This window comes from Pseudochaenichthys georgianus, unplaced genomic scaffold (assembly GCF_902827115.2).
Source record: "Pseudochaenichthys georgianus unplaced genomic scaffold, fPseGeo1.2 scaffold_350_arrow_ctg1, whole genome shotgun sequence".
NCBI lineage: Eukaryota > Metazoa > Chordata > Actinopteri > Perciformes > Channichthyidae > Pseudochaenichthys > Pseudochaenichthys georgianus.
The window spans coordinates 153152-179916 of NW_027262960.1; the positions used below are offsets into that span (position 1 = coordinate 153152).

A 26765-nucleotide genomic window follows, 5' to 3' on the forward strand; every position below is an offset into this window, starting at 1 on the left:
ACAACCCTCAAAGTGCGCGAGCAGAGCTGCACGACCGCACCGTGCGCGCGCTGCACCGGGACCACCGTCACCGGGCTGCAGGTAAAAACATCTGCATCATATGGGCCAGATCACCTCTGTAAGGAGATCAGGAAGGGTCTATTTCCTCTGCAGTGATCAGGTCCTGCTGCAGTACGCCTAGTGATGCTCTGTTGCTCTGTTACTCTGTTACTCTGTGTGCTCTCAGAATCAGATAAGAAAACCTGTATCGTCCCGCAGAGGGGAACGCGCCAAAGACAGCTTGATGTTAACGAAGTATGGCTCTGGTACCCTGTATGATAATGCTGTGCGTGACCCGTAGAGGGTATAATGGGTGGTACCATGTATGATAGTGCTGTGCGTGTGACCCGTAGAGGGTATAATGGGTGGTACCCTGTATATATGGCTCTGGTACCATGTATGATAATGCTGTGCGTGACCCGTAGAGGGTATAATGGGTGGTACCATGTATATATGGCTCTGGTACCCTGTATAATAATGCTGTGGGTGTGACCCGTAGAGGGTATAATGGGTGGTACCCTGTATGATAATGCTGTGGGTGTGACCCGTAGAGGGTATAATGGGTGGTACCCTGTATATATGGCTCTGGTACCCTGTATGATAATGCTGTGCGTGTGACCCGTAGAGGGTATAATGGGTGGTACCCTGTATGATAATGCTGTGCGTGTGACCCGTAGAGGGTATAATGGGTGGTACCCTGTATGATAATGCTGTGCGTGTGACCCGTAGAGGGTATAATGGGTGGTACCCTGTATGATAATGCTGTGCGTGTGACCCGTAGAGGGTATAATGGGTGGTACCCTGTATGATAATGCTGTGCGTGTGACCCGTAGAGGGTATAATGGGTGGTACCCTGTATGATAATGCTGTGCGTGTGACCCGTAGAGGGTATAATGGGTGGTACCCTGTATGATAATGCTGTGGGTGTGACCCGTAGAGGGTATAATGGGTGGTACCCTGTATATATGGCTCTGGTACCCTGTATGATAATGCTGTGCGTGTGACCCGTAGAGAGTATAATGGGTGGTACCCTGTATGATAATGCTGTGGGTGTGACCCGTAGAGGGTATACTGGGTGGTACCCTGTATCAGGGTTTCCGTTAGCCGGTAATTACCGGTTTTTAGCTGGTAAAATTTATAAAAAACCGGTAAATTCAAAACCTGACGGTCAAAATGTCTGGTAATAATTAGGGAGGCTCCGATCGATCGGCCGCCGGTCATTATCGGCCGATATTCACTCTTAATAGTTTGATCGGTGCTCTCTATGAAGGCCGATCAGGAGAGCTGGATCTGATCCATATGGACATGAACGCGAGTGAAGTGTAACCGGAGCGAGAGAGAGATCAGATCAGCTGCTGAGTCTGACGGAGACACGCAGCTCTGCATGATCACCTGAAGCCCCGCCCTCTGTTTAGCGAGCTGCAGGAGCTGCATGAGAAACTGACGTGCTGTCAGGAGAGAGAGGGAGGGAGAGGGAGAGAGAGGGAGGGAGAGAGAGGGAGGGAGAGGGGAAAAGAGAGGCTCCGTTTCTCCCGTGTTATTATTCAAAGTTGATGTAAACTTCTGAATAATGTACGTTATCTACTACAAGCAGTTTGTTTGAATGTAATAATTATGTTGTTTGTTGTTTGTGGAATCATTTATTGAAAAATGAATCTGAATTTTTCGATCTGTTACGATTATAAACTGAAGCAATATAAAAATGAGCCTGAACTGAGTTTTAAACTGAAGCATATCTGCTCATAGTCCGGTAATTACCTGCTAACGGAAATTCTGCTACACAACTATTATTATTATTGAAATATGACACACGGTAAGTTTCAAATTAGTCCGGTAAAATAAATTCTGCCCGGACATTTGACCGGCGAGAAAAAATCCTAGCGGAAACCCTGCCCTGTATATATGGCTCCGGTACCCTGTATGATAATGCTGTGCGTGTGACCCGTAGAGGGTATAATGGGTGGTACCCTGTATGATAATGCTTTGCGTGTGACCCGTAGAGAGTATACTGGGTGGTACCCTGTATGATAATGCTGTGCGTGTGACCCGTAGAGGGTATAATGGGTGGTACCCTGTATGATAATGCTTTGCGTGTGACCCGTAGAGAGTATACTGGGTGGTACCCTGTATGATAATGCTGTGCGTGTGACCCGTAGAGGGTATAATGGGTGGTACCCTGTATGATAATGCTGTGCGTGTGACCCGTAGAGGGTATAATGGGTGGTACCCTGTATGATAATGCTGTGCGTGTGACCCGTAGAGGGTATAATGGGTGGTACCCTGTATATATGGCTCCGGTACCCTGTATGATAATGCTGTGGGTGTGACCCGTAGAGGGTATAATGGGTGGTACCCTGTATATATGGCTCTGGTACCCTGTATGATAATGCTGTGGGTGTGACCCGTAGAGGGTATGATGGGTGGTACCCTGTATGATAATGCTTTGCGTGTGACCCGTAGAGAGTATACTGGGTGGTACCCTGTATGCTAATGCTGTGCGTGTGACCCGTAGAGGGTATAATGGGTGGTACCCTGTATGTATGGCTCCGGTACCCTGTATGATAATGCTGTGGGTGTGACCCGTAGAGGGTATAATGGGTGGTACCCTGTATGATAATGCTGTGCGTGTGACCCGTAGAGGGTATAATGGGTGGTACCCTGTATGTATGGCTCCGGTACCCTGTATGATAATGCTGTGCGTGTGACCCGTAGAGGGTATAATGGGTGGTACCCTGTATGATAATGCTGTGCGTGTGACCCGTAGAGGGTATAATGGGTGGTACCCTGTATGTATGGCTCCGGTACCCTGTATGATAATGCTGTGCGTGTGACCCGTAGAGGGTATACTGGGTGGTACCCTGTATGATAATGCTGTGGGTGTGACCCGTAGAGGGTATACTGGGTGGTACCCTGTATGATAATGCTGTGGGTGTGACCCGTAGAGGGTATGATGGGTGGTACCCTGTATGATAATGCTTTGCGTGTGACCCGTAGAGAGTATACTGGGTGGTACCCTGTATGATAATGCTGTGCGTGTGACCCGTAGAGGGTATAATGGGTGGTACCCTGTATGTATGGCTCCGGTACCCTGTATGATAATGCTGTGGGTGTGACCCGTAGAGGGTATACTGGGTGGTACCCTGTATGATAATGCTGTGGGTGTGACCCGTAGAGGGTATACTGGGTGGTACCCTGTATGATAATGCTGTGGGTGTGACCCGTAGAGGGTATAATGGGTGGTACCCTGTATGATAATGCTGTGCGTGTGACCCGTAGAGAGTATAATGGGTGGTACCCTGTATGTATGGCTCCGGTACCCTGTATGATAATGCTGTGGGTGTGACCCGTAGAGAGTATAATGGGTGGTACCCTGTATGTATGGCTCCGGTACCCTGTATGATAATGCTGTGGGTGTGACCCGTAGAGGGTATAATGGGTGGTACCCAGTATGTATGGCTCCGGTACCCTGTATGATAATGCTGTGGGTGTGACCCGTAGAGGGTATAATGGGTGGTACCCTGTATGATAATGCTGTGCGTGTGACCCGTAGAGGGTATAATGGGTGGTACCCTGTATGATAATGCTGTGCGTGTGACCCATAGAGGGTATACTGGGTGGTACCCTGTATGATAATGCTGTGGGTGTGACCCGTAGAGGGTATAATGGGTGGTACCCTGTATGATAATGCTGTGCGTGTGACCCGTAGAGAGTATAATGGGTGGTACCCTGTATGTATGGCTCCAGTACCCTGTATGATAATGCTGTGGGTGTGACCCGTAGAGAGTATAATGGGTGGTACCCTGTATGTATGGCTCCGGTACCCTGTATGATAATGCTGTGGGTGTGACCCGTAGAGGGTATAATGGGTGGTACCCTGTATGTATGGCTCCGGTACCCTGTATGATAATGCTGTGGGTGTGACCCGTAGAGGGTATAATGGGTGGTACCCTGTATGATAATGCTGTGCGTGTGACCCGTAGAGGGTATAATGGGTGGTACCCTGTATGATAATGCTGTGCGTGTGACCCGTAGAGGGTATAATGGGTGGTACCCTGTATGATAATGCTGTGCGTGTGACCCATAGAGGGTATACTGGGTGGTACCCTGTATGATAATGCTGTGGGTGTGACCCGTAGAGGGTATAATGGGTGGTACCCTGTATGATAATGCTGTGCGTGTGACCCGTAGAGGGTATAATGGGTGGTACCCTGTATGTATGGCTCCGGTACCCTGTATGATAATGCTGTGGGTGTGACCCGTAGAGAGTATAATGGGTGGTACCCTGTATGATAATGCTGTGCGTGTGACCCATAGAGGGTATACTGGGTGGTACCCTGTATGTATGGCTCCGGTACCCTGTATGATAATGCTGTGGGTGTGACCCATAGAGGGTATACTGGGTGGTACCCTGTATGTATGGCTCCGGTACCCTGTATGATAATGCTGTGCGTGTGACCCATAGAGGGTATACTGGGTGGTACCCTGTATGTATGGCTCCGGTACCCTGTATGATAATGCTGTGGGTGTGACCCATAGAGGGTATACTGGGTGGTACCCTGTATGTATGGCTCCGGTACCCTGTATGATAATGCTGTGCGTGTGACCCATAGAGGGTATACTGGGTGGTACCCTGTATGTATGGCTCTGGTACCCTGTATGATAATGCTGTGCGTGTGACCCATAGAGGGTATACTGGGTGGTACCCTGTATGTATGGCTCTGGTACCCTGTATGATAATGCTGTGCGTGTGACCCATAGAGGGTATACTGGGTGGTACCCTGTATGTATGGCTCCGGTACCCTGTATGATAATGCTGTGGGTGTGACCCATAGAGGGTATACTGGGTGGTACCCTGTATGTATGGCTCCGGTACCCTGTATGATAATGCTGTGCGTGTGACCCGTAGAGGGTATACTGGGTGGTACCCTGTATGATAATGCTGTGGGTGTGACCCGTAGAGGGTATAATGGGTGGTACCCTGTATGATAATGCTGTGCGTGTGACCCGTAGAGAGTATAATGGGTGGTACCCTGTATGTATGGCTCCAGTACCCTGTATGATAATGCTGTGGGTGTGACCCGTAGAGAGTATAATGGGTGGTACCCTGTATGTATGGCTCCGGTACCCTGTATGATAATGCTGTGGGTGTGACCCGTAGAGGGTATAATGGGTGGTACCCTGTATGTATGGCTCCGGTACCCTGTATGATAATGCTGTGGGTGTGACCCGTAGAGGGTATAATGGGTGGTACCCTGTATGATAATGCTGTGCGTGTGACCCGTAGAGGGTATAATGGGTGGTACCCTGTATGATAATGCTGTGCGTGTGACCCGTAGAGGGTATAATGGGTGGTACCCTGTATGATAATGCTGTGCGTGTGACCCATAGAGGGTATACTGGGTGGTACCCTGTATGATAATGCTGTGGGTGTGACCCGTAGAGGGTATAATGGGTGGTACCCTGTATGATAATGCTGTGCGTGTGACCCGTAGAGAGTATAATGGGTGGTACCCTGTATGTATGGCTCCGGTACCCTGTATGATAATGCTGTGGGTGTGACCCGTAGAGAGTATAATGGGTGGTACCCTGTATGATAATGCTGTGCGTGTGACCCATAGAGGGTATACTGGGTGGTACCCTGTATGTATGGCTCCGGTACCCTGTATGATAATGCTGTGGGTGTGACCCATAGAGGGTATACTGGGTGGTACCCTGTATGTATGGCTCCGGTACCCTGTATGATAATGCTGTGCGTGTGACCCATAGAGGGTATACTGGGTGGTACCCTGTATGTATGGCTCCGGTACCCTGTATGATAATGCTGTGGGTGTGACCCATAGAGGGTATACTGGGTGGTACCCTGTATGTATGGCTCCGGTACCCTGTATGATAATGCTGTGCGTGTGACCCATAGAGGGTATACTGGGTGGTACCCTGTATGTATGGCTCTGGTACCCTGTATGATAATGCTGTGCGTGTGACCCATAGAGGGTATACTGGGTGGTACCCTGTATGTATGGCTCTGGTACCCTGTATGATAATGCTGTGCGTGTGACCCATAGAGGGTATACTGGGTGGTACCCTGTATGTATGGCTCCGGTACCCTGTATGATAATGCTGTGGGTGTGACCCATAGAGGGTATACTGGGTGGTACCCTGTATGTATGGCTCCGGTACCCTGTATGATAATGCTGTGCGTGTGACCCGTAGAGGGTATGATGGGTGGTACCCTGTATATATGGCTCCGGTACCCTGTATGATAATGCTGTGGAGCTCGCTCTGTATCACAGCATTATCTCTGCTGGGAAGCATCGAGGCTGGAATGGCTGCTTCTCTGTGTTGCTATGGTTACTCTGCATGATATCTGCTCTGGATGTGAGGCATAGCGTCTGTGATGCCTCTCTGAGCGGCACGGCGCTACGTGTGCGCGCTGTAGATGAGCAGGGTGACGTGCAGCATCAGTAACCATGGAGACGGCTGCATGCAGCTGCTGTGGCGTGGAGACGGGAGAGACTCAAGGTTGATGCACTGAGCTGCTATTTAGAGCTGGAGCCCCCCCCCCTGCACGCTCTGACAGCAGCTCTCTGCCCCCCCCCCCACAGGAGGACTTGGGGACAGGAAGCGGCGTTCGTGTGAAGGCGTTCGAGGAAGGAGCCGACACCATGACGCTGGTCGTGAGAGCAGCGAGCAGCAGCTGTTAGTGCATCGTCTCAGAGAGATGGACTCCATCAGACGAGGACATTACTCTCAACATGTCCCGGAGCTATGAGGTGAGACGCTCCGCTTATCAACATGTTATTATATCATGTGCAGTGTAGCAGGAAGAGGTGCTGACCGGACAGGGAGGGGTGCAGGACTACAGAGAGACACGGAGTGAGACTCTGAAGGACTAAAGACACTAAAGGACTACAGAGAGACACTAAAGGACTACATAGAGACAAAGATACACTAAAGGACTGCAAAGAGACAAAGAGACACTAAAGGACTACAGAGAGACAACTAAAGGACTACAAAGAGACAAAGATACACTAAGGACTGCAAAGAGACAAAGAGACACTAAAGGACTGCAAAGAGACAAAGAGACACTAAAGGACTACAAAGAGACAAAGAGACACTAAAGGACTACAAAGAGACAAAGAGACACTAAAGGACTACAGAGAGACACTAAAGGACTACATAGAGACAAAGATACACTAAAGGACTGCAAAGAGACAAAGAGACACTAAAGGACTACAGAGAGACACTAAAGGACTACAAAGAGACAAAGATACACTAAAGGACTGCAAAGAGACAAAGAGACACTAAAGGACTGCAAAGAGACAAAGAGACACTAAAGGACTACAAAGAGACAAAGATACACTAAAGGACTGCAAAGAGACAAAGAGACACTAAAGGACTACAAAGAGACAAAGATACACTAAAGGACTGCAAAGAGACACTAAAGGACTACAGAGAGACACTAAAGGACTACAGAGAGACACTAAGGACTACAGAGAGACACTAAAGGACTACAGAGAGACACTAAGGACTACAGAGAGACACTAAGGACTACAGAGAGACACTAAGGACTACAGAGAGACACTAAGGACTACAGAGAGACACTAAGGACTACAGAGAGACACTAAGGACTACAGAGAGACACTAGAGGACTACAGAGAGACACTAAAGGACTACATAGAGACACTAAGGACTACAGAGAGACACTAAAGGACTACAAAGAGACACTAAGGACTACAGAGAGACACTAAGGACTACAGAGAGACACTAAGGACTACATAGAGACACTAAGGACTACAGAGAGACACTAAGGACTACAGAGAGACACTAAGGACTACAGAGAGACACTAAGGACTACAGAGAGACACTAAGGACTACAGAGAGACACTAAGGACTACAGAGAGACACTAAGGACTACAGAGAGACACTAAGGACTACAGAGAGACACTAAGGACTACAGAGAGACACTAAGGACTACAGAGAGACACTAAGGACTACAGAGAGACACTAAGGACTACAGAGAGACACTAAGGACTACAGAGAGACACTAAGGACTACAGAGAGACACTAAGGACTACAGAGAGACACTAAGGACTACAGAGAGACACTAAAGGACTACAGAGAGACACTAAGGACTACAGAGAGACACTAAGGACTACAGAGAGACACTAAGGACTACAGAGAGACACTAAGGACTACAGAGAGACACTAAGGACTACAGAGAGACACTAAGGACTACAGAGAGACACTAAGGACTACAGAGAGACACTAAGGACTACAGAGAGACACTAAGGACTACAGAGAGACACTAAGGACTACAGAGAGACACTAAGGACTACAGAGAGACACTAAGGACTACAGAGAGACACTAAGGACTACAGAGAGACACTAAGGACTACAGAGAGACACTAAGGACTACAAGAGACACTAAGGACTACAAGAGACACTAAGGACTACATAGAGACACTAAAGGACTACAAAGAGACAAAGAGACACTAAAGGACTACAAAGAGACAAAGAGACACTAAAGGACTACAGAGAGACACTAAAGGACTACATAGAGACAAAGATACACTAAAGGACTGCAAAGAGACAAAGAGACACTAAAGGACTACAATGAGACACTAAAGGACTACAAAGAGACACTAAAGGACTGCAAAGAGACAAAGAGACACTAAGGACTACAATGAGACACTAAGGACTACAGAGAGACACTAAGGACTAAAGAGACACTAAAGGACTACAGAGAGACACTAAAGGACTACAGAGAGACACTAAAGGACTACAAAGAGACACTAAGGACTACAAAGAGACACTAAAGGACTACAAAGAGACACTAAAGGACTACAGAGAGACACTAAAGGACTACAAAGAGACACTAAAGGACTACAGAGAGACACTAAAGGACTACAAAGAGACACTAAAGGACTACAGAGAGACACTAAAGGACTACAAAGAGACAAGATACACTAAAGGACTGCAAAGAGACAAAGAGACACTAAAGGACTACAATGAGACACTAAAGGACTACAAAGAGACAAAGATACACTAAAGGACTGCAAAGAGACAAAGAGACACTAAAGGACTACAATGAGACACTAAAGGACTACAAAGAGACAAAGAGACACTAAAGGACTACAAAGAGACAGAATGACTACAAAGAGACACTAAAGGACTACACAGAGACACTAAAGGACTACAAGAGACAGAATGACTACAAAGAGACAGAAGGACTACAAAGAGACACTAAAGGACTAAAAAGAGACAGAATAACTACAGAGAGACAGAATGACTACAAAGAGACACTAAAGGACTACAAAGAGACAGAATGACTACAAAGAGACACTAAAGGACTACAAAGAGACACTAAAGGACTACAAAGAGACACAGAAGGACTACAAAGTGACAGAATGACTACAAAGAGACAGAAGGACTACAAAGAGACAGAAGGACTACAAAAGAGACACTAAGGACTACAGAGAGACACTAAGGACTACAGAGAGACACTAAGGACTACAGAGAGACACTAAGGACTACAGAGAGACACTAAGGACTACAGAGAGACACTAAGGACTACAGAGAGACACTAAGGACTACAGAGAGACACTAAGGACTACAGAGAGACACTAAGGACTACAGAGAGACACTAAGGACTACAGAGAGACACTAAGGACTACAGAGAGACACTAAGGACTACAAAGAGACACTAAGGACTACAGAGAGACACTAAGGACTACAAAGAGACACTAAGGACTACAAGAGACACTAAGGACTACAGAGAGACACTAAGGACTACAAGAGACACTAAGGACTACAGAGAGACACTAAGGACTACAAGAGACACTAAGGACTACAGAGAGACACTAAGGACTACAGAGAGACACTAAGGACTACAGAGAGACACTAAGGACTACAGAGAGACACTAAGGACTACAGAGAGACACTAAGGACTACAGAGAGACACTAAGGACTACAGAGAGACACTAAAGGACTACAAATATACAAAGAGACACTAAAGGACTACAAAGAGACACTAAAGGACTACAAAGAGACACTAAAGGACTACAAAGAGACACTAAAGGACTACAAAGAGACAAAGAGACACTAAAGGACTACAAAGAGACACTAAAGGACTACAAAAACTGAATGACTGGCCTCTGAATCAGCTCAGCTGTCATTCCGTGTGTTTTCTGACCCACAGTAATCAGCTCCTCGTTGACTAAAAGGCCAAATGTTATTTTATGGCCCTTACTTTCCGAACACTGTGACGCCTTTGGCTGCAAGGGATTGTGGGACGGCTGTTTCTCCTGTCCTTCAGCAAGTGATGGTCCGGTGTATCCTAAAGGAGATAAGAAAAAGGAAGACTGATGATCTTATTCTTATCATTCTGCTGAGACGGAGGTCTGCCTGTAGACGGCCTGAAGCATCTGTCTCCCTGTGTTTCAGGCTTTATAAACAGAGACTGCATTACCAAGGGCTGAGTGAAAGAATGAGGAAGAGACGGGAAATGGCTGCTCACCTTCTGTCCACATGAATCACAGATAGTATGACTGTATGGAAATATATCAAATAAGCAATTATTGATGCATCTCGCGATTCAGGAACCAAGCTGTAGTCATGAGATAGAGAGTCATCTCACTAGGACCCTTCCTGAGAGGAAAGGGGTCAGTCAGAACAGAGCAGCAGAGTGCAGAGGGTAAAAGGAGAAGGACACACAGGACCTCTGCTCGGAAGGACCAAAGAGACACAAACAGACATTTAGAGAGACAGAAGGACCACGAAGGGATGCCCTATGACCACGAAGGAGGCAGCAAGTACACACTTAAACTCTGAGTGACTCCAAGAAGAGGCCGGGGCAACACTTTAGTATAAACCCCGCCCTGCTGCCCTCACAGACTGACAGCGCACCTGCTAGCTCTGCCGGGAGCAGCTCTTGTTGAAAGATCATGTCTCTGCATAACCTCTTCATGGTTCATCGCATTGACTGTCAGCTCAATCAAATACATCCACTGACAGCCGGCGGGTAAAGAAGGTCCTTCTCACCAACCCAAGGCAGTCAGAGTCCAGTTGGTGTCCCAGGCAGACAGAACAGAGTTTATGTATCTGTGATCTGACTGTGTGACCTGCGTGTATGTACTCAATAGGTGTACTGCTCTCTCTCTGGGTTGTACTGGGGGGGGGGGGGGGGGTGCTAGTGGATCATCGCCCGAGCTGTGTTAGATTAGCATTAGCATGCTCATTGCAGTGGTAAGTGCACTGCCTTGCGGCCTGCAGCGTGTGTGTGGGCTGGACCTGCATTTCAGGAGAGGAGGAGCAGAGGGTCGAGTTGTCGATTCTTGTTCTGTGACTATCTGCCTCGCCCTCTCAGACTTTCAGTTGCGCGCGCTACTAAAGAGACGCGCTACCATGGAAACCAAACAATGGTGTAGCTGTATTAAAGTCCGAGTGGAAACAGTCCTGAGGAAATCTGATTTTGTCAGAAATCGGGAGAAATATGACCCGGGAGGAAACCGGGAGACTCCCGTGAAAATCGGGAGGGTTGGCAATTATGGTCCCCGGTGTGTCCCCCGGTGTGTGTCCGGTGTGTGTCCCGGTGTGTCCCCGTGTGTGTCCCGGTGTGTCCCCCCCGGTGTGTCCCGTGTGTCAGGAGACTCTCAAAGTGTCAGAACAAACCCCTCCCTCTTCTCCTCCGTACCCACGTCTCTAAAAACAGGAACTACGGAGCTGATCCAGATTTGCTGCGTCATGACCACATTACTAAAATGTGGGCGGGCTTTAAACCCACGGGCCAATCAGAAACGTTGCTGTCAGAAACAATGAGACGTGTTCTGGAAGTGATACGGTCTGTGTTCACATTAGCATGCTAACACTCAGAGCTAACCTGTGCTGGAGAGAGAGAGTGAGAGAGAGAGAGAGAGAGAGAGAGAGAGAGAGAGAGAGTTTGAGCTGTTGTCCTGGTGATAAAGTGTAATACCCCCCCCCCCCCCAGCCTGGTCACTCAGTAGGCATGCTGGCGGCGGTGGAGCATGGCCCCATCCTCTGCAGCGACTCCAACATCCTCTGCCTCTCCTGGAAGGGGAGGGTCCCGAAGAGCGAGAAGGACAAGCCGGTGTGCCGGAGGCGATACTACGAGGAGGGCTGGCTGGCCACGGGGAACGGCCGGGGGGTGGTGGGCGTCACCTTCACCTCCAGCCACTGCAGGAGGGACCGCAGCACCCCCCAGAGGACCAACTTCAACCTGCGGGGACACAACAGCGAGGTAGATCTGAAATGTCCCCTGTCGCCTAATCCACTTCCTCATATCTCTTCTACATCAACATGTGTCCCCTCTTCTTCATGTCTCTTCTACATCAACATGTGTCCCCTCTTCTTCGTGTCTCTTCTACATCAACATGTGTCCCCTCTTCTTCATGTCTCTTCTACATCAACATGTGTCCCCTCTTCTCCATGTCTCTTCTACATCAACATGTGTCCCCTCTTCTTCATGTCTCTTCTTCATCAACATGTGTCCCCTCTTCTACATCAACATGTGTCCCCTCTTCTTCATGTCTCTTCTACATCAACATGTGTCCCCTCTTCTCCATGTCTCTTCTACATCAACATGTGTCCCCTCTTCTCCATGTCTCTTCTACATCAACATGTGTCCCCTCTTCTCCATGTCTCTTCTACATCAACACGTGTCCCCTCTTCCTCATGTCTCTTCTACATTAACATGTGTCCCCTCTTCTTCGTGTCTCTTCTACATCAACATGTGTCCCCTCTTCTTCGTGTCTCTTCTACATCAACATGTGTCCCCTCTTCTTCATGTCTCTTCTACATCAACATGTGTCCCCTCTTCTCCATGTCTCTTCTACATCAACACGTGTCCCCTCTTCCTCATGTCTCTTCTACATCAACATGTGTCCCCTCTTCTCCATGTCTCTTCTACATCAACACGTGTCCCCTCTTCCTCATGTCTCTTCTACATCAACACGTGTCCCCTCTTCTTCGTGTCTCTTCTACATCGACATGTGTCCCCTCTTCTCCATGTCTCTTCTACATCAACACGTGTCCCCTCTTCCTCATGTCTCTTCTACATCAACATGTGTCCCCTCTTCTTCGTGTCTCTTCTACATCAACATGTGTCCCCTCTTCTTCGTGTCTCTTCTACATCAACATGTGTCCCCTCTTCTTCATGTCTCTTCCACATCAACATGTGTCCTCTCTTCTCCATGTCTCTTCTACATCAACATGTGTCGTCTCTTCTCCATGTCTCTTCTACATCAACATGTGTCCCCTCTTCTTCATGTCTCTTCTACATCAACACGTGTCCCCTCTTCTTCATGTCTCTTCTACATCAACATGTGTCCCCTCTTCTTCGTGTCTCTTCTACATCAACATGTGTCCCATCTTCTTCGTGTCTCTTCTACATCAACATGTGTCCCCTCTTCTTCATGTCTCTTCCACATCAACATGTGTCCTCTCTTCTCCATGTCTCTTCTACATCAACATGTGTCCCCTCTTCTTCATGTCTCTTCTACATCAACATGTGTCCCCTCTTCTTCGTGTCTCTTCTACATCAACATGTGTCCCCTCTTCTTCGTGTCTCTTCTACATCAACATGTGTCCCCTCTTCTCCTTGTCTCTTCTACATCAACATGTGTCCCCTCTTCTCCATGTCTCTTCTACATCAACACGTGTCCCCTCTTCATCATGTCTCTTCTACATCAACATGTGTCCCCTCTTCTCCATGTCTCTTCTACATCAACATGTGTCCCCTCTTCTTCATGTCTCTTCTACATCAACATGTGTCCCCTCTTCTTCATGTCTCTTCTACATCAACATGTGTCCCCTCTTCTTCATGTCTCTTCTACTTCAACATGTGTCCCCTCTTCTCCACATGTCTCTCAGAGGGGCGTGGGGAGGGGCTCCTTGTTTTCATCTGAAGTCACAGACAGAGAATCAGCACTTTGGAAACAGGGCTGAAACAGAGGGGATTGTGGGTAATGCTGCAATGATCTGTTTGGTGTTTCAGCCAATCAGAGACAGGCTCTGGATCTATCTGGGACCTGGGATGTACTGATGAAGAGGAGGATGATAGGGACCTGTGATATACTGATGAAGAGGAGGATGATAGGGACCTGTGATATACTGATGAAGAGGAGGATGATAGGGGACCTGTGATATAGTGATGAAGAGGAAGATGATGATAGGGGACCTGTGATATACTGATGAAGAGGAAGATGATGATAGGGGACCTGTGATATACTGATGAAGAGGAAGATGATGATAGGGGACCTGTGATATACTGATGAAGAGGAAGATGATGATAGGGGACCTGTGATATACTGATGAAGAGGAAGATGATGATAGGGGACCTTTGATATACTGATGAAGAGGAAGATGATGATAGGGGACCTGTGATATATTGATGAAGAGGAAGATGATGATAGGGAACCTGTGATATACTGATGAAGAGGAAGATGATGATAGGGGACCTGTGATATACTGATGAAGAGGAAGAGGATGATAGGGACCTGGGATATACTGATGAAGAGGAAGATGATGATAGGGGACCTTTGATATACTGATGAAGAGGAAGATGATGATAGGGGACCTTTGATGCTTATCACACGTGCAGGGGTGCAGCAGCGAGGGGGTGCAGCAGTGAGGTGGAGCAGCAGCGAGGTGGAGCAGCAGTGAGGGGGTGCAGCAGTGAGGGGGTGCAGCAGTGAGGGGGAGCAGCAGTGAGGGGGTGCAGCAGTGAGGGGGTGCAGCAGTGAGGGGGTGCAGCAGTGAGGGGGAGCAGCAGTGAGGGGGTGCAGCAGTGAGGGGGTGCAGCAGTGAGGGGGTGCAGCAGTGAGGGGGTGCAGCAGTGAGGGGGAGCAGCTCTCACCTTTGGTTTTAACATTGATAACTCTTTATGTCTGGGCATACTTGTAGCCCCTCGAACACAGACTCAGATATCATGGCCTGGGTTCCTCGTCCCGGCCTGAAGAAAGCGCTCACACTGAGCGTTGCTCCTTGGTAACACGGTGGGGGGGGGTGTGATCTGCAGGTGGTTCTGGTCCGGTGGAACGAGCCCTTCCAGAAGCTGGCCACCTGCGACATGGAGGGCGGCATCTTCGTCTGGATCCAGTATGAAGGGCGCTGGTCTGTGGAGCTGGTGAACGACAGGGGGGCCCAGGTACAAGCAGGTGCCCAGGCGGGGGCTCAGCCTCACGGAGCAGACTTCAGAGCAACCTCAAATTAGAAACACAGATAGAGAAACGTTTTAAGAAAAGTATAATATCATTACAACATATAAAACATATAGCAGTATTTACATACAAGTAGAATGGAATGAGAATCGGCAGGAATGAAACAGAACAGGCTCAGAACCGAGTAAGACGTGTGTAATCTTAATGGCCTGTTTACACTCATACCCCCCCCCCCCCCCCTCAGGTGAGTGACTTCACCTGGTCACATGACGGCACCCAGGCTCTGATAGCGTACCGGGACGGCTTCGTGCTGGTGGGCTCGGTCAGCGGACAGAGACACTGGTCCTCCGAGATCAACCTGGAGAGTCAGATCAGCTGCGGCATCTGGACCCCCGACGACCAGCAGGTGCTCAGACTGTGTGTGTGTGTGTGTGTGTGTGGGGGGGGGGGGGGGGGTGTGTGTGTGTGTGAGTGTGAGTGTGTGTGTGTGTGAGTGTGTGTGTGTGTGTGTCTCTGTCTGTGTGTGTGTCTGTGTGTGTCTGTGTGTGTGTGTGTGTGTGTGTGTGTGTGTGTGTGTGTGTGTGTGTGTGTGTGTGTGTGTCTCTGTCTGTGTGTGTGTGTGTGTGTGTGTGTGTGTGTGTGTCTCTGTCTGTGTGTGTGTGTGTGTGTGTCACCAATCAGGTGACACACACACCAATCAGCTTCATGCAGTCACTTTATGAATGGTCTTCATTTATATCTCTAAAACTACCCATGGGGAAGTCATCATCCCTGGTACACAAGCCACCATGGGTACTCCATATGCTAAATAGCGCCACCATGTGGTCAGTGATCACAGTCTGGGTTATCACATGACTTAACTCATGAACACGAGGCATATCCAAACTGTGGCCTTGCTTCTTTCTCCACATGCTTCTTCTCTTCTTTACCAAACTCGGTACATATCTTATTTATCTGGCCCAAAGTGATGACTTTGTGTTGCGTGCTGCTGGACAGGGATTGGTTAACAGACGTTTGAAGGCGTGGCCTGATGCACCGAACAGGCCCAGCGCTTTAATGCTAAATTATAACACATGTCGTGCTATTTAACATATAGACACATCGCACAGATATCTTACAACTCTACCCACAAGTGGCTATATATATATATATATAACATTGAAAACATGTATTTCTGCAACTCGACTTAAATAAGGATGAGCTCTGTCAGCATGCAGGCCCACGGTTAGCTGTTAAGAGCCATGGTGTGTACGTACAGTTATTTTTTAATTTAAGACAACTTTGTAATATTGGGATGTATTAATGTGTATGGTATATATATTATATATATAATATATATATATAATATATATATATATTGATCTCCAGGTGTTGTTTGGCACGGCGGACGGTCAGGTGATCGTGATGGACTGCCACGGCCGCATGCTGGCTCACGTTCTGCTGCACGAGTCCGACGGCATCGTCAGCATGTCCTGGAACTGCCCCGACTTCCTGGTGGAGGACAGCACGGAGAGCGACACCGACTCTGACGACAACATCCTGCCTCTGGGTACACACACACACACACACACACACACACACACACACACACACACACACACACACACACACACACACACACACACACACACACACACAGAGACACACACACACACACACACACACACACACACACACACACACAGAGACACACACACACACACACACACACAACACACACACACAGAGACACACACACACACACACACACACACACACACACACACACACACACACACAGATACACACACACACACACACACACACACACACAGAGACACACACACATACACACACACACACACACACACACACACACACACACAGAGAGACACACACAGACACACACACACACACACACAGAGACACACACACCTGAGTGTTTTCCCTTTATGCAACGCTGTGTATGTACTCCATGATATCTCAAAAGCGAGATATTGTAATAGAAACATCATAACCTGTGTGTGTGTGTGTGTGTGTGTGTGTGTGTGTGTGTGTGTGTGTGTGTGTGTGTGTGTGTGTGTGTCTCTGTGTGTGTGTGTGTGTGTGTGTGTGTGTGTGTGTGTGTCTCTCTGTGTGTGTGTGTGTGTGTGTGTGTGTGTGTGTGTGTGTGTCTCTCTCTGTGTGTGTGTGTGTGTGTGTGTGTGTGTGTGTGTGTGTGTGTGTGTGTGTGTGTCTGTGTCTCTGTGTGTGTGTATCTCTGTGTGTGTGTGTGTCTCTGTGTCTCTGTGTGTGTGTGTGTGTGTGTCTCTGTGTGTGTCTCTGTGTGTGTGTGTGTGTGTGTGTGTGTGTGTGTGTGTGTGTGTGTGTGTGTCTCTGTGTGTGTGTGTGTGTGTGTGTGTGTGTGTGTGTGTGTGTGTGTGTGTGTGTGTGTGTGTGTGTGTGTGTGTGTGTGTGTGTGTGTGTCAGTGCGCAGGGTGAAGCCTCTGCTGACCGTCACCTTCCTATCTGGAGACATCAGCCTGATGAACAACTACGACGACCTGTCGCCCCTCCTCATCCACTCCGGACTCAAAGGTAGTGAACAGCTGTTGTGTTCACACACACACACACACACACACACACACACACACACACACTGAGTGGAACACCTGCTCCATGCACCTGCTGCTGTGCCCCCAGACGTGGAGGCCCAGTGGTGCTCTCAGGGAGACCTGCTGGCTGTGGCCGGCATGGAGAGGCCGGGACCCTCGGCCTGCGCGCCCCCCCTCAGCGCGCCCCCCCTCAGCGCGCCCCCCCTCAGCAGGAACGCTCTGGTGAAGTTCTACAACGTGCAGGGGGAGCACATCTACACGCTGGAGACGCCGGCACAGGTGAGGCTGCTCCACAGGCTGCAGACTGCATGTCCACGTGTCCCTCAGACTGGACCCGGACACAGACTGCATGCTGTGACATGTCCACGTGTCCCTCAGACTGGACCCGGCTGCTATCTGAGTCTGTAGATTGGACATATTCACTGAGCTAAAAGACGCAGAACAAAGTATGCAGACATATATTTCATAACACAACCTTCATATCTATACAACACGTATACAGTTGTGTGTTTGTGCCGTTCAGTTGTAGACCAGTAGGTGAGAGCTGCTCCACCTCTGGTTGTAGACGTGGTGTCTGCAGATAGATACTAATGCTGCTCTCCTCCTCCTCCTCCTCCTCCTCCTCCTCCTCCTCCTCCTCCTCCTCCTCCTCCTCCTCCTCCTCCTCCCAGAGGCCCATCACCACGCTGTGTTGGGGGCACAGGGACTCTCGGCTCTTCCTGGCCTGCGGGCCGGCGCTCTACGTGGTCCGGGTGGAGCATCGCGTGGCCAGCCTGCAGCTGCTCTGCCAGCAGGGCATCGCCTCCGCCCTGCGCGAGGAGAAGGACGTGGGGAAGCTCAACATGCCGTCGCTGCTCTGCTCCTACGTCACCTCCGCCTTCATCCCCACCATCAAGGTGCTGCCCCTGCAGGAACAGAGGATACTCAGAAGTACTCAGAAGTACTCAGACTCGTTACTGCAGTCACTCACGGACTGATGGGTTCATCTTTACCCGCAGTATAGTTTAAATACTACAGAGAATACTCGGTTACAGTTAGAGTCCTGCGTGCAGAAGCTTACCGTAGCTTCATTTAACTGTAGATCATTTTAGTGCAATACAAATATTTCTTATGACCACATCTCAAAAGATCTATAGTGGAGATCCTGCACTGATATTTGAGCAGAAACAGTCAATGTGCCGGAAAAAGAACATTATTATGGTATAAAGTACCATCACCATAAGTACCTGACAGTAGTACTCCGAGTACTAAGTTCCCCTCCTCTCTATAAAAACACTATAACACCCCTTGTTAAATACCAACTATGTGCAATATATATATATATATATATATATTAGTGATTCCCCTAGTGGGGGGGGGGCTCCGTTGGCGGGGCTCCGTTGGCGGGGCCCCTCCAAGACAATGCTATGGGAAACACATATGCCATTAAAACAGTGCAATGCACACCTGGCGGCTACAGAACGGTTACAGGATGTGTTTTTTGTAAATTGTGTAACTTATTGTATGATATTGTTTTGATGCTTCGTCGTTAACACGCAGCTGTCTTTGACTCTTCTCTGCTGTGACGATGTAAATGTCCGCTCTGAGGGACTAATTCTGATTCTGTCTCTTCAGCCCCCGATCCCGGACCCCAACAACATCCGGGACTTTGTGAGTTACCCCACGGCAGGGAACGAGCGCCTGCACTGCACCATGAAGCGGGCGGAGGACAGCCCTGAGGCGGGGGGGCCGTGCTACACCCTGTACCTGGAGTACCTGGGGGGGCTGGTGCCCATCCTGAAGGGCCGGCGCATCAGCAAGCTGAGGCCCGAGTTCATCATCATGGACCCCAAAGTGGACGGGAAGACAGGTGGGGGGGCGTATTTACTATTATCTCTAGTTATGATCATTAAACATTAAAGATGGATTTCAGGACTTCATTTTAAACTTTTAAATAAATACACTAAGTACCAGAGGTGTGGACTCGAGTCACCGATTTGATGACTTGAGACTTGACAAAATCACAAAAGACTTGCGACTCGACTCTCGAGCACCAATGACTCGGGACTCGACTTGGACTCGAGCCTCTGACTTGAGGTGACTTGATACTTTCACTCAGAGGTCTCCAACACGCCGATCGCGAGCTGCCGCTAGGAGAGCAGCCTCCCGTCGGGGAGAGCAGGATCTCAGCCGCTCCTACTCTTGCTGAGAATCCTTGCAGGCAGGGGCGGGGCTTTATTTAGCTGGGCCACCATGCGGCCAATCATATGCGAGGACACACTAGGATCATACCATTATGTGAAAGAAGGGTGGGGGGCACAGCAGGTGTAGTGGTACAGGCCAGCTGCACAGAGCGACGGATTTAAGGCAAGCGCGTCGGAAAAAGTCAAGAAATGAGCGAAAACCGAAAACAGAAGCAGCGTCTGCTGCTTTTCAGCGATGTTGGAGAAAGCAGAGCTGAGGGCAGGATTTGTAAAATGAAAATAACCTTCAGAGCAGGGTTTCTCTTTAGTAACCAGGATTTACTGCCAGAGGTGGGAGGAGTTCAGATCTTGTACTTGAGTAAAAGTACCAGAGTTTAGGAATACTCGGTTACGATAAAAAGTCCTGCATTCAAAATGTTACAAGTAAAAGTACAAAAGTATTAGCATCATAATATAGTTAAAGTAACCTACCACCTGCAGAGGGACCGAGATGCAGGTGTTCTCTTCCCCAGAGCCCGCCTGGCTGCACATCATCATGGCATACAGATAGATTGTGGGTCCCTCATAACATGTTGCACACACTGATAAACATTCTGTCACCTCAACATCAGGGATCTCATCCACTAACTCCTTCTGAATCAAACGGTAGTCTTACCTTACTGATTACTGATCCCGGAAGGAAAAGCAGTTCAGTTTTGTCGAGGTTGAGCTTGAGGTGATGAGCAGACATCCACTGAGAGATGTCAGCTGGACGAGCAGAGATGCGTGCGACGACCTGGGTCTCTGAGCGGGGGAAGGACAGGATTCATTGGGTGTCGTCAGCGTAGCAGTGGTATGAAAAACCATGCGGGCTAATGACTGATCCGAGCGAGTTTGTGTACAAGGAGAAAAGGAGGGGACCGAGAACAGAGCCCTGAGGGACCCCTGTAGTTAATTGACAAGGGTCGGACTCGGACCCTCTCCAAGTGACCCTGTAGGTGCGGTCTTTGAGTGTTCCCTCTTCAAAATAGAAAGAAACACGTTACTTTACCAGCAGAGAGAACATTGATTATTAAATTATGAATGTGACTAATAAAGAGCAGTTTGATTATTAAGTATTATTCTGTTGATCGATGTCATTACATCACATTTAGCTGACGCTTTTATCCAGAGCGACTTAGAATAAGTGCGTTCGACCAACAAGATACAACCTTGAAGAAAACAGAATCATAAAGAACATCAGGTTTCATAGAGCCAACATTTCAAGTGCTACTCAGCTGGCTTTAGAGGAGCCAGTCCTTTGTTAGTATATAAGTGCTTTATTAGCAGTTCTATCCTCGAGGTGGAGTCGAAGGAGATGAGCTTCAGTCTGGAAGGTGTGTGAGCTTTCTGCTGTCCTGATGTCAATGGGAGCTCGTTCCACCATCTTGGAGCCAGGACAGCAAACCCACGTGTTTCTGCTGATGGGAACTTGGGTCCCCCTCGCAGCGAGGGTGCAGCGAGTCGTCTGGCTGATGCAGAGCGAAGAGCACGCGCTGGGTGCACGGTTTAACCATGTCCTGGATGTAGGAAGGGCCAGATCCATTCGCAGCACGGTACGCAAGCACCAGGGTCTTGAAGTGGATTCTAGCAGTTACCGGAAGCCAGTGGAGGGAGCGGAGGAGCGGCGTGGGAACATTACATTTGGTGAAAAACACTTAATGACTTGTTTAAGACTCGTTTAGTCAAAGTTTAGGACTTGGACTTGCCCATCCTGACTTGAGACTTGACTTGGACTTGCAAAACAATGACTCGGTCCCACCTCTGCTAAGTCCTATATTCTGTATTTGAGCAATAACCATTACTCGTGTAACATATTCAGAGCTGAAGCAGCTCTCACCCTAAGAGTGTGTGTGTTTCAGAGGAGGTGTGTGTGAACCCCATGATCTCGTACGCTGACAGCTGTAACTGCTCCGACTCCAGCGACATCGAGCTGAGCGACGAGTGGGTCGGGAAGAAGTCTCCCAAGATATCCCGAGGACACAGGTCAGGAATACCGTGTGGGGATCTGGAAGTCCACTCACGTTGAAAGGTAACAACACATCATAAAGATCATCTAAATCCTGCCTTGTCGTCGTGCAGGATGAACTTGGAGTCGAGGAAATCTCCAAAAATGTCCCGCTCCAATCAGGAAGGCCAGCGGTCGCCACGGTTACCAATGAAGAAGCCGGTGCCGCGCTCCCCCAGTCTGACGAGGAGAGAGTTCTCCATGGACGGCATGTCCGAGGTAAACTGCAGACACACGGGTTTACAAAGTCCGGGTGCTGCACGCGCTTTAGGTCTGTCACCAAGTGGTGGCTCACAGGTATCTGGGTTGAGTCTCCTCAAATGATTCCCTTCTTATATCTTTGACGTCAATATTACAAATGCAAATATGCTTCCTCTCTTATTACCTGATGTATCAGACTTTCTTTAGTTTGAAGTTAGGGTTACTGAAGTACCTCCACAAGGTAATTACTACATCCCACGTAGAACAAGCTAGAGAATATTGAGTACATTCGATATATCGCACACATTTAAACCACACCTGTAGTCTCCCTCCAGTTCCCAGTTCTCAGTTACGTTACACCCCCCCCCCCCCCCCCCCCCCCCCCCTTCCTTCGTCCCAGCACAACTACCTGGCTCAGGTCACCTCCAACATCTGGGGGACAAAATTCAAAATCGTCGGCCTCGCCTCTTTCCTGCCCGCCAACCTGGGTGCAGGTAAAGTCATAACACACACACACACACACACACACACACACACACACACACACACACACACACACACACACACACACACACCTACACACAAATTGTGATGAACGTGAAAGCGACGTTGTTTACCTTTCAGTGATCTATAAGACGAGTTTGCTCCACCTGCAACCGAGACAGATGACCATCTACCTTCCAGAGGTCCGGAAGATCTCTCATGACTTCATGAGTCTGCCGGTGTTCAACCCCAACGTGTTCAGCGAGGACGAGGACGACCTGCCAGGTGAGCAACAGCATTTATTAATATCATATATAAAGACTTTAATGACGTCAGTTTTACTGGTGCTCAAAGTCATCAGTCACCATGCACGGCAGTCTGTCTGCGGCTCGTAGAGTAGAGCCCTGACATGTTAAATACCCCAACGTTAGAAATGTACAGGAAGGGTCCCCAGCACTGAGAAACTTCCGGATGCCACCCTGCATATGTTGGGCAGATCGCACAAGTTGAGTTCATTAGTCAGCATTAAAGCCTCCATTTGGCCGATTTGCACAAAGAGTGGTTTTGGGTTATTGGGGTAATACCAACAATACCAATTATCCAGCGGCCTTCAAAATCAACCCAGAATCCATCAGAATCAGATAAGCCCGCCTCTTGATCCTGAACAACTGTTGCTTGATTGTGCAAATGTCCCAACATATGCAGGTGCGCTGGGGACCCTACTCTACTTTTCTATTCTAGCCTTGGGGTCTCAGCGTCTCCAGGGTCCCAGTGCTGGCAGCTATACCGCATTACGTTCTTCTTCTTTGTGTTTTGTTACAAAGTGATGGGTCCTTCAGGTGTGTCCAGAGACAACCCTACCTGCACCGTCAACATTCCCATCGCTCCCATCCACAGCCCGGCTCAGGCCATGTCTCCCACTCAGAGCATCGGCCTGGTCCAGTCTCTGCTGGCCAATCAGAACATCCAGCTGGACGTCCTCACCAACCCTACCGCCACTGCCGCTGCCGCCGCCGCCGCCGCTGCTGCACCTGCTGCAGACCGCGGGCAGGACGCCGTTCCCTCCCCATACCCGGTGCCCTCCAGGTACTCTAACCCTGGTCAGGTGATCTTCAACGGGCTGGAGATGGCTCCTCTCCTCCCTGGTACTCTCCCCCCGCCGCCTCCCCCTCACCACCTCCCCCCGCAGCCTCACCCGCAGCGCTCGCATCCCCAGCAGCCGCGCACGCTGCCGCCCAAACTGTCACAACAAATGCAGACGCAGCAGCAGAAAATGCACCATCAGCAGCAGCAGCAGCACCATCAGATGCAAACACAGCAGCAGCTCCAGCAGCAGCACCAACAGCAGCAGCAGCAGCTCCAGCAGCAGCATCAGCAGCTGCAGCAGCAGCAGCAACAGCTGCAGCAGCTGCAGACGCTGCACCAACAGCAGCAGCAGCAGCACCAGCAGCACCAGGCTCAGCAGCACCAGCAGATGCAACAGAACCCCACCCACCAGCAGCTGCAGCACCAGCAGCAGATCCAGCAGCAGCAGCAGCAGATGCAGCTGCAGCACGAACAGATGCAGCAGCAGCAGCAGCAGATGCAGCAGCAGCAGCAGCAGATCCGGCAGCAGATCCAGGAGATGCGGCAGCAGCAGCAGCAGCTGCAGCTGCAGCACCATCAGATCCAGCAGCAGCACCAGCAGATGCAGAGGCAGCACCAGGCGATGCAGCAGCAGCTGAAGATGCAAATGACGCTGCCGCCTCCGCCCACCGGATACCCAACCATCTCCTTGCACCAGATCCACCTTCTGCCGCCCCCCCCCACCACCGAGCCGGGCTTCAGGGAGCATGCCCACACTCTGAAGCCCAGCATGCCTCGGAGTCTGCCCCCCTTCAGCGACATGGAGGGAGGCATGGAGCTTCAGATGAGGAAGGTGAATCCTCCGCCCCCGTACCCGGGCACCGTCGTGTCTGCAGCGATCACGACAGCCGTCGCCACGCCTCAAACTCTCATCACCAACTGTGACAGCCCGAGTGTCCTGTCCCCTGACCCCTGCCTGAAGAAGGACGAGTTCCTGCAGTACCCCACCCCTCTGGGCTATGAGAGGATCACCACCTTCGACAGCAGCGGCAACGTGGAGGAGGTTTGTCGGCCACGCAGGCGCCTCGTCCGCAACCAAAACTCGTACGCCGTGCACGGCATCGGAGGCTCCGCAACGCTCAAAGTCACCTCCTCTGAGAACAAGAAGATCCAGCTTCCCTACAGCTCTGCGACGCTGAGCCGCCTCTCCGTCCCTCGATACTCTATACCCAGCGGAGACCCGCCTCCTTACCCTGACGCCGCCAATCAGGTCACCGCCACGCTCCCTCCGCCCCAGAGGATGGACAGCAGTCTGATCCACGCCACGATGCGCCGGGACCGCAGGGACGCTGTGCTCAAAGTGCCGCAGGTGAATGAGAGCTCCAGGACGCTGCCCACTAAGGCTAAGATGAACAGCGCGTTAGCACTGAGCTACCAGCAGAGGGCGCCCGCCGCTCTATACACTTGCAACCAGTGCAGCAGCAACAGCAGCAGCACCAGCGTCAGCGTGAGCGGCGGCGGGACCATGAGCAGCGGCATCGCGGGCGGCACGGTGGTGCGGCAGGACTTCCCACCGGGGAAAGTCTCTCATCACAGCACCATCATCGTGCACTCAAAGAGCACCACCCCCCTGTCCTCGCAGTCCACCTACAGCCTGCTGAGCGCCGCCGACACTACCCGGGACAGAACGGTGTACGTCAACTCCGCCTTCACCGAAGACGAGACTCTGAACCAACACCTGGAGAAATCCATGCGGCAGCTGACTCTCGGGGACGTCAGCTTGACGGTTAAACGCCCCCCGCCTTACCAGTGGGACACCTCCACCACGGAGGAGTTCTGGATCACTCCGGAACAAACCATGCTCGGTCCTCCGCCCGGAGCCCATAAACCTGCGCCGCTCATCATCAGTCAGGCCCAGCACCTGGACATGTCCCGGCTGCCGTTTGTTCTGACGACTAAGCCTCCAAGCAGCCAGACCACGAGCACGCTCACCTTCCCGTCGGGATACCAGATATCCCTCTCGCCTTTCCCTCCGCCTCACAGCGCGCCTCCGCCTCCGAATGAAGTGGCTTCGGTTCCTTATTCTCAGCAGGATCCCAGCTTGGTGTTACCTCCGGGTTATCCTCCCAGCCTTGCCAGCTTATCGTGCTGCCCTCTCCCTCCGATGTACCCCGGGGCCAGTGCCTGTGGAAGCCTCCAGCTGCACCCCGTGAGCCTCCACCCCTGGAACCCGTACCCCTGCCCGCCTCCCATGCAAGACCCTCCAGCACCCCCCCTCCCGACCAAAACTCACCAGCTTCTAGAGAAGCCAATCCTCTCGCCACCTCCTCCGTCCGGGCCTCCCCCGCCTCCCCCTCTCCCGCCTCCTCCTCCACCCACTGAGCTGCCGCCGTCCAAAAGCACCGCTGAGGATCTCGGGGACAACTTCCTGGAGCCGTCGTCGTCGCTGAACGAGAGTCCCGTGCAGCAGGAGTCCGACCGCTTTAACAAGAAGAGCCGCAAGAGGGTGGACAGCCGGGCTGAGGACGCCAACATGCCCACCGTCTCCGAGGGGAAGTCCAGGAAGGAAGGGCGGGCGCTGTCCGACTTCAACACCCTCATCTCGAGCCCGAGGGTCGGCACCCGGGAGAAGAAGAAGCCCAAGAGCCAAAGAGAGCAGCTCAATAAAACCAAGAAGATGAACCGGACCACCAACGAGTTCCAGGACAGTTCGGAGAGCGAGCCGGAGCTTTTCATCAGCGGAGATGAGCTCATGAACCAGAACCAGAGCAGCAAGAAGAGCTGGAAGAACAAGCGCAGCATGCGGATGGCGAGCGAGCTGGAGGAGATCAAGTGCCGCAAGGCCAACGAGCGAGAGGACCGCAGTCTGGGGAGCCAAGGGTTCGTCTACGTCATGGCCAACAAGCAGCCGCTGTGGAACGAAGCGACGCAGGTTTACCAGCTGGACTTCGGGGGGCGCGTCACGCAGGAGTCCGCCAAGAACTTCCAGATCGAGCTGGACGGTAGACAGGTAACGTGA

General features: G+C 50.4%; 1 protein-coding gene across 1 annotated transcript; it reads left to right on the forward strand.

The window, feature by feature from the left end:
* On the forward strand, positions 1-26765 carry tulp4b (TUB like protein 4b). The gene is made up of 15 exons (XM_034078205.2): positions 1-81; positions 6642-6809; positions 12026-12295; positions 15074-15202; positions 15460-15621; positions 16584-16764; positions 17664-17771; positions 17877-18067; positions 18460-18684; positions 19403-19637; positions 21852-21975; positions 22072-22216; positions 22599-22692; positions 22823-22966; positions 23506-26765. Exons 2-15 carry the CDS (start codon positions 6792-6794, stop codon positions 26763-26765), a joined length of 5286 nt encoding a protein of 1761 aa, XP_033934096.1. The 5' UTR covers positions 1-81; positions 6642-6791.